This window comes from Coregonus lavaretus, assembly GCF_964263955.1.
Source record: "Coregonus lavaretus genome assembly, chromosome: 13".
Classification (NCBI taxonomy): Eukaryota; Metazoa; Chordata; class Actinopteri; order Salmoniformes; family Salmonidae; genus Coregonus; species Coregonus lavaretus.
Genome location: NC_140000.1, coordinates 50,952,938 through 50,962,406, shown reverse-complemented (window position 1 = coordinate 50,962,406; position 9,469 = coordinate 50,952,938). Strand labels below are relative to the sequence as shown.

General features: G+C 45.5%; 1 protein-coding gene across 1 annotated transcript; it reads right to left on the bottom strand.

The window, feature by feature from the left end:
• Window positions 1–112: 112 nt before the first annotated feature.
• Window positions 113–7,449, bottom strand: LOC311139625 (uncharacterized protein). The gene is made up of 4 exons (XM_084174536.1): window positions 7,306–7,449; window positions 6,937–7,030; window positions 6,712–6,799; window positions 113–1,580 (listed from the first exon to the last, which is right to left on the bottom strand). The coding sequence occupies exons 1-4, from the start codon at window positions 7,406–7,408 to the stop codon at window positions 966–968; spliced, it is 900 nt and encodes a 299-aa protein (XP_084030662.1). The 5' UTR covers window positions 7,409–7,449; the 3' UTR covers window positions 113–965.
• Between the last annotated feature and the right edge of the window lie 2,020 nt (window positions 7,450–9,469).

Sequence of the window (9,469 nt, the reverse complement as noted above, 5' to 3'; positions counted from 1 at the left end):
ACTCTACCTACCTTACCTAATTTAAACCTGATCGGTTGTTGATTGCATACAGAACACATACCAAGTGAGAGAAATGGTGTGTATCTCTCATTCCTACACATACACACACAAATACACACCAGAGAACTTTATTTGTCAAAAGCCAAACTGTTCTGCAACTTGATGCAAAGAGACAATTAAAATTTGACATTTTATTGATCCAACAATCAAACATTGTTTCGTGTCTGTTCACGACTGGCAATGACAACCAGTAATATTGTTTAAATATGTTTTTGTAAAGGAAAAATTATATTACAGAAATCTAACACTATTTTTAAAAAAAAACAATTATACTAGCATAAACTAATTGAAGCTGAAGCTTACTGGAATGGTCAATTGAATATCATTGCAATAAAAGAAGCAATTAAACAAGCATTTGTTGTAAAGTCTGTACTGTAATATAAAAATATATTCTGAAGTAACTTTTTTTACATGAACTGCAATATTTGGTATATTACATTTCAAAGTTGTTGTTTTGACCACAATAGCCTATATCAATAAAGATCAATACTAGTGTCTGACTGGGGAGGGGGTGGTCTGTTGGGTGTGGATGGGGTTAATAATAATAATAATAATAATAATAATAGCCTGCTATTGTGTGCTATGTATGGAAATACCACAATTGAATAAAGTTGTTTTGATGACCTCAATGGCTTAACTTTTTAATTGAGAATTGACAGGTGAGGTGTGTAACTGCAAACTTATTTTGAAATGAACTGATTGAGTACAACTGTTTAGGCAGTTAATGTTCAAATGCTTCTAGCCCAGCTAACAATAGGCATACAGGTATCTCTGAACAGCAATACAAAAAGGATTTGTCAATGAAAACGTTGTACCTTCATAGAAAATAAAACCAATACAGATGATATCCAATTACTTCCCAATTGAATAGCCTAGTCTAGTGTAAACAAACATGTAATTGTTCTTCACATACGTTCAACCAACTTTTCAAACATCTTGAGGAATCTCTCGGTTCTTTCCAATGACCCAACGACCCTCTGTCCTCCTGTTTTACTGCTCTGTCCTTCTGCACCATTCTCCTCCGCTGCTCTACCCTCCGCCAGTAGAGCTCTGTCTCTGTCCACAGCGAGCCTATCCCTGGCCACCTGCGCTTTCTCCTTCTCTATCAGTCCCCTCTCTCTCTCCACCGCCGCCTTCTCCCTCTCCAGTTGGGCGCGCTCCCGGTCCAGGTTGGCCATCTCTCTTTCCAGCCCTGCTTGCTCTCTCTCCAGCGCCATCCGCTCTCTCCCCATCACCTCTCGCTCGCCCTCCAATGCCGCCCGTTCGGTCTCCAGCGTCGCCCTCTCGGTGTCCATCTCGTCCAGGTCGCAGTGCATCCCCATCACCCCTATCCCCCCCATCATGGCTCTCTTCCTGGGCCGGGCGTCAGGGAGAAAATCACTGTCGCTGGTGCCTGGGGGGAGTGGGCCGATGATGGGGGCTGAGCCTGCCAGACGCCCCTCCATTGCATCACTCATCAGATCGTACCAACGCCAACTGTGGGGGAACACCTGCACCCCTGGGGGAGGGTACTTCAGCTCCTGTCCCCAAAACAAGGATAAACAGTATTAGTAGGTAGTCAGATAATGAAGGATTTGATGATTAGTTGAGTAGATGTTAGGCTTGGACAAAGTAGTAGGCACTAGATGTCTCTTGGGCAGGGTTATTTATAACTATATAAGGATGCCTATTATAGGGTCAATTTCATGAGGTTTCAATCATGAGGTACACGAAAGTATGTGTATACCCCTTCAAATTACTGGATTCTGCCATTTCAGCCACACCCACTGCTGACGTGTATAAAATCGAGCACAGCCATGCAATCTCCATAGACAAACATTTGCAGTAGAATGGCCTTACTGAAGAGCTCAGTGACTTTCAAAGTGGCACCGTCATAGGATGCCACCTTTCCAACTAGTCAGTTCGTCAAATTTCTGCCCTGGTCAACTGTAAGTGCTGTTATTGTGAAGTGGAAACGTCTAGGAGCAAAAACGGCTCAGCCGCGAAGTGGTAGGCCACACAATCAATCAATCAATCAATCAATTTTATTTTATATAGCCCTTCTTACATCAGCTAATATCTCGAAGTGCTGTACAGAAACCCAGCCTAAAACCCCAAACAGCTAGTAATGCAGGTGTAGAAGCACGGTGGCTAGGAAAAACTCCCTAGAAAGGCAAAACCTAGGAAGAAACCTAGAGAGGAACCAGGCTATGAGGGGTGGCCAGTCCTCTTCTGGCTGTGCCGGGTGGAGATTATAACAGAACCATGCCAAGATGTTCAAAAATGTTCATAAGTGACAAGCATGGTCAAATAATAATCAGGAATAAATCTCAGTTGGCTTTTCATAGCCGATCATTAGAGTTTAAAACAGCAGGTCTGGGACAGGTAGGGGTTCCATAACCGCAGGCAGAACAGTTTAAACTGGAATAGCAGCAAGGCCAGGCGGACTGGGGATAGCAAGGAGTCACCACGGCCGGTAGTCCCGACGTATGGTCCTAGGGCTCAGGTCTCTCAGTTGGCTTTTCATAGCCGATCATTTAGAGTTGAAAACAGCAGGTCTGGGACAGGTAGGGGTTTCGTAGCCGCAGGCAGAACAGTTGAAACTGGAATAGCAGCAAGGCCAGGCGGACTGGGGGCAGCAGGGTGTCATCATGCCCGGTAGTCCTGACGTATGGTCCTAGGGCTCAGGTTCTCAGAGAGAAAGAGAGAACGAGAGAATTAGAGAGAGCATACTTAAATTCACACAGGACACTGGATAAGACAGGAGAAGTACTCCAGGTATAACCAACTAACCCCAGCCCCCCGACACATAAACTACTGCAGCATAAATACTGGAGGCTGAGACAGGAGCGGTCCGGAGACACTGTGGCCCCATCCGAAGAAACCCCCGGACAGGGCCAAACAGGAAGGATATAACCCCACCCACTCCGCCAAAGCACAGCCCCCGCACCACTAGAGGGATATCCCCAACCACCAACTTACAATCCTGAGACAAGGCCGAGTATAGCCCACAGAGGTCTCCACCACAGCACAAACCAAGGGGGGGGGGGGGCGCCAACCCAGACAGGAAGATCACGTCAGTAACTCAACCCACTCAAGTGACGCACCCCTCCCAGGGACGGCATGAAAGAGCACCAGCAGGCCAGTGACTCAGCCCCTGCACAAGCTCACAGAACGGGACCGCCGAGTGCTGAAGCGCGTAAAAATCGTCTGTCCTCGGTTGCAACACTCACTACGAGTTCCAAAATGCCCCTGGAAGCAACGTCAGCACAATAACTGTTTGTAGGGAGTTTCATGAAATGGGTTTCCATGGCCGAGCAGCCGCACACAATCCTAAAATCACCATGCGCAATGCCAAGCGTCGGCTGGAGTGGTGTAAAGCTCGCAGCCGGAAATAACTTTTGGATATCAGAGCGGCGGTAACTCACCAGCATTACGACCAGGAATACGACTTCCCGAATTGGATCCTTTGTTCGTACCCCCCAGGGCAATTGAACTCATGCCAGAGGCTGCTCCAAGACGCCACCAGCAGAAAATAGGTATTCAGAGTGTACTTCTAGTCCGACTCAGGAGGTGTGCACACCATCCACCGCTTCTGAGTATATTACTCACTAAATGTTCAGTCTCTGGACAATAAAGTAGACGAGCTCAGGGCAAGGATCTCCTTCCAAAGAGAGATCAGGGACTGTAACATACTCTGTTTCACGGAATCATGGCTCTCTCGGGCTATACTTTCCCCGTCCATACAACCCAGCTGGGTTCTCAGTACATCGCGCAGACAGGAATAAAGAACTCTCTGGGAAGAAAGAAGGCGGAGGTGTTCGTTTCTTGATTAACTACTCATGGTGTGATTGCGATAACATACAGAAACTCAAGTCCTTTTGTTCACCCAACATAGAATACCTCAATCAAATGCTGACCGTATTACCTCCCAAGAGAATTATCTTCGGTTATAGTCACAGCTGTGTATATTCCCCCTCAAGCAGATACCACGACGGCCCTCAAGGAACTACATTGGACTTTATGCAAACTGGAAGCCACATATCCTGAGGCCGCATTTATTGTAGCTGGGAATTTTAACAAAGCAAATTTGAGGAAAATGCTCCCGAAGTTCTATCAACACATTGACTGTACTAATCGCTCTGGAAAAACACTGGACCACTGCTACGCCCCCTTTCGAGATGCCTACAAGGCCCTCCCCCGCCCTCCCTTCGGCAAATCAGATCACGACTCCATTTTGCTCCTCCCTTCCTATAGGCAGAAACAGGAAGTACCCGTGCTAAGGTCTATTCAACGCTGGTCTGACCAATCGGAATCCATGCTTCAAGATTGTTTTGATCACACGGATTGGGATATGTTCTGGGTAGCCTCTGAGAATAACATTGACGTATACACGGACACGTTGACTGAGTTCATCAGGAAGTGTATAGGGGATGTTGTTCCCACTGTGACTTAAAACCTACCCAAACCAGAAACCGTGGATATATGGCAGCATTTGCGAAAAACTGAAAGCTCGAACAACCGCATTTAACCATGGCAAGGTGACTGGGAATATGGTTTAATACGAACAGTGTAGTTATTCCCTCCGTAAGCCAATCAAACAGGCAAAACGTCAGTACAGAGACAAAGTGGAGTCGCAATTCAACGGTTCAGACACGATACGTATGTGGCAGGGTCTACAGACAATCACGGATTACAAAGGGAAAACCAGCCACCTCATGGACACCGACGTTTTGTCCCGGACAAGCTTAACACCTTCACCCACTTTGAGGATAACACAGTGCCACCGACGTGGCCCGCTCCCAAGGACTGTGGGCTCTCGTTCTCTGTGGCTGACGCGAGTAAGACATTTAAGCATGTTAACCCTTGCAAGGATGCCAGCCTAGATAGCATCCCTAGCCGCGTCCTCTGAGCATGCGCAGACCAGCTGGCTGGAGTGCTTACGGACATATTCAATCTCTCCCTATCCCAGTCTGCTGTCCCCACTTGCTTCAAGATGTCCACCATTGTTCCAGTACCCAAGAAAGCAAAGATAGCACTCACTTCTGTGCTTTGAGAGGCTAGTTAAGGATCATGTCACCTTTACCTTACCTGACACCCTAGACCCACTTCAATTTGCTTACTGCCCCAATAGATCCACAGACGATGCAATCACCATCACACTGCCCTATCCCATCTGGACAAGAGGAATACCTACGACAGAATGCTGTTAATTGACTATAGCTCAGCATTTAACACCATAGTACCCTCCAAGCTCATTAAGCTTGGGGCCCTGGGTCTGAACCCCACCCTGTGCAACTTCCTAACGGGCCGCCCCCAGGTGGTGAAGGTAGGAAACAACACCTCCACTTCGCTGATCTTCAACACAGGGGCCCCACAAGGGTGCGTGCTCAGCCCCCTCCTGTACTCCCTGTTCACCCATGACTGCGTGGCCACGCACGCCTCCAACTCAATCATCAAGTTTGCAAACTAGACAACAGTAGTAGGCCTGATTACCAACAATGATGAGACAGCCTACAGGGAGGAGGTGAGGGCCCTGGAGGAGTGGTGCCAGGAAAATTACCTCTCCCTCAACGTCAACAAAAATGAAGGAGCTGATCGTGGACTTCAGCAAACAGCACAGCCCTATCCACATTGACGGACCGCAGTGGAGAAGGTAGAAAGCTTCAAGTTCCTCGGCGTACACATCAATGACAATCTGAAATGAGCCACCCACACAGACAGTGTGGTGAAGGCAGCGCAACAGCTTGGCCCCTAAGACCCTCACAAACTTTTACAGATGCACAATTGAGAGCATCCTGTCGGGCTGTATCACCGCCAGGTACGGCAATTGCACCGTCTGCAACCGCAGGGCTCTCCAGAGGGTGGTGCGGAATGCCGAACGCATCACCGGGGGCACACTGCCTGCCCTCCAGGAAACCTACAGCACCCGATGTCACAGGAAGTCCAAAAAGATAACCAAGCACATTAACCACCCAAGCCATGGCCTGTACACCCCGCTATCATCCAGAAGGCGAGGTCAGTACAGGTGCATCAAAGCTTGGACTGATAGACTGAAAAACGGCTTCTATCTCAAGGCCATCAGACTTAAATAGCCATCATTAGCCGGCTACCACACGGCTACTCAACCCTGCACCTTAGAGGCTGCTGCCCTATATACATAAAATCACTGGCCACTTTAATAATGGAACACTAGTCACTTTAATAATGTTTACATACTGCTTTACTCATCTCATATGTATATACTGTATTCTATTCTACTGTATTTTAGTCAATGCCACTCCGACATTGCTCGTCCTAATATTTATATATTTAATTCCATTCTTTTAGATTTGTGTGTTTTGTTGTGAATTGTTAGATACTACTGCACTGTTGGAGCTAGGAACACAAGCATTTCACTACACCCGCAATAACATCTGCTAAATATGTGTATGTGACCAATAAAATTTGATTTGACATCAGTGCCCGACCTCCTCGTGGCTGAACGGAAGCAAGTCCCCGCACCAATGTTCCAACATCTAGTGGAAAGCCTTCCCAGAAGAGTGGAGGCTGTTATAGCAGTAAAGGGGGAACCAACTCCATATTAATGCCAGTGATTTTGGAATGAGATGTTTGACAACTATGTGTCCACATACTTTGGGATATTTAGTGTATGTTGGCTGCAATTTCTACCTTGTATCTCTTCTTGAGATTTTCCCATTTTTTCATTGCCTGACTGGCAGTCATCTTCCCCTGCAAGCCCATGTGTTTGAGGATGGCCCTGCAACAGAAAGGTACACAATGATAATTTAGATTTCAAAACATACACATTGACTCGTCTCAATGACAGGTAAAACGAAAACACGTATTTAACAAAACGTGTACAGGGAGGATCTCGGTTAAGTAGCCTGATCTCACCTCCAGGCCAATCGAGAGGCATTTCTCCTCCCCGTAAACATGTAGCGATTTGATACGCGCAATTTCACAAAGTCCATTGTTTCATATTCAGACACTGAAATAAAGAAAAATTTGAGAAAATCACTACATGCATAATATAATTCAAATTAAATAACATTCACATTTCTAGCTAACTGACTAATAGGACAAATGTGGATCGCTCCGTCTGATCTCTACGCATGCATCTGCTAGAACAAGTATTCGAGACAAGGCGCCATGATGTCCCCTTTGTAGGTAGCCAGCTTGCTTACTAGCTAGCTAACTAGCTCAGAGTTCCTTACTTCATTTGTAGTCCGAAATAAACATATAAAGGATAGTTTGATTACTTACATTTGTATGTGTATTCTGAATTCACTTTCTTTTTACTTTTCTTTTTTGCATTATTGGAGTATAGCGGTAGCGTGTGTTCGATGTTTTCCATGGTAGCATCCATTTTAGCTAGCACTGCGAAGGGACCACAATGGAGTGCACTTCGTCTCTTCCGCCCTTCGTCTCTTCTTCTTTGTGTTGGTTTCCGGCCGCAGACTAGTCGCTAGGCGTATTGCTTCCACCCACAGTTCAGACTGTGCACACGCACTACATACTACAATTTCTCACCTAACGTTCGCAAGTGCCATTGCCTACATCATAACATTTTATTACTAAAGCTGTAAGATGTGCAGCGGCTCATGTACAGCTTTGACGAATTTTGTGTTATACACAGTTCACAGAAATCACTGTAGGAGGCTTGAAGTTATCATTTTCCAGAATCATTTGCCACCCAAGTATTGTATTCCAATTAAAATATAATAGAAAAAACGTTGTTCTGTAATTCTACTAATTAGATTACTCGTCCGTAGGCTATAGGCCAATCAAAGTAACCTAACTATGATTTCTTTAGTTCCCAGGTTAGGGTTTTTCACATTGTCTGTTGCCATTGTTATTATACTGTAACGGGGAAATCAGATTTTCAACATTTTAATGGCATTTTTTATATACACAACCAGTCAAAAGTTTGGACACACCTACTCATTCAAGGGTTTTCTTTATTTTTACAATTTTTTACATCGTAGAATAATAAGGCCCCATGTAGCTCAGTTGGTAGAGTATGGCGCTTGCAACGCCAGGGTTGTGGGTTCGTTTCCCACGGGGGAGCCAGTATGAAAATGTATGCTCTCACCAACTGTAAGTCGCTCTGGATAAAAGTGTCTGCTGAATGACTAAAAAGTAATAGTGAAGACTCAACATTATGAAATACACATTTGGATCAGGTAGTAACCAAAAAAGTATTAAACAAATATATTTGAGATTCTTCAAATAGCCACCCTTTGCCTTGATGACAGCTTTGCACACTCTTGGCATTCTCTCAACCAGCTTCATGAGATAGTCACCAGGAATGCATTTCAATGAACAGGGGTGCCTTCTTAAAAGTTTATTTGTGGAATTTCTTTTTTTCTTAATGCGTTTGAGCCAATCAGTTGTGTTGTGACAAGGTAGGGGGGTATACAGAAGATAGCCCTATTTGGTAAAAGACCAAGTCCATATTATGGCAAGAACAGCTCAAATAAGCAAAGAGAAACAACAGTCCATCATTACTTTAAGACATGAAGGTCAGTCAAAATGGAACATTTCAAGAACTTTGAAAGTTTCTTCAAGTGCAGTCGCAAAAACCATCAAGCGCTATGATGAAACTGGCTCTCATGAGGACCGCCACAGGAATGGAAGACCCAGAGTTACCTCTGTTGCAGAGGATAAGTTCATTAGAGTTACCAGCCTCAGAAATTGCAGCCCAAATAAATGCTTCACAGAGTTCAAGTAACAGACACATCTAAACATTAACTGTTCAGAGGAGACTGTGTGGATCAGGCCTTCATGGTCGAATTGCTGCAAAGAAACCACTACTAAAGGACACCAATAATAATAAGAGACTTGCTTGGGCCAAGAAACATGAGCAATGGATATTAGACCGGTGGAAATGTGTCCTTTGGTCTGGAGTCCAAATTTGAGATTTTTGGTCCCAACCGCCATGGCTTTGTGAGACGCGGTGTGGGTGAACGGATGATCTCCGCATGTGTATTTCCCACCGTAAAGCATGGAGGAGGAGGTGTGCTGGTGACACTGTCTGTAATTTATTTAGAATTCAAGGCACACTTAACCAGCATGGCTACCACAGCATTCTGCAGCGATACGTCATCCCATCTGGTTTGCGCTTAGTGGGACTATCATTTGTTTTTCAACAGGACAATGACCCAACACACCTCCAGGCTGTGTAAGGGCTATTTGACCAAGAAGGAGAGTGATGGTGCTGCATCAGATGACCTGGCCTCCACAATCACCCGACCTCAACCCAATTGAGATGGTTTGGGATGAGTCGGACCGCAGAGTGAAGGAAAAGCTTCCAACAAGTGCCCAGCATATGTGGGAACTCCTTCAAGACTGTTGGAAAAGCATTCCAGGTGAAGCTGGTTGAGAGAATGCCAAGAGTGTGCAAAGCTGTCATCAAGGCAAAGGGTGG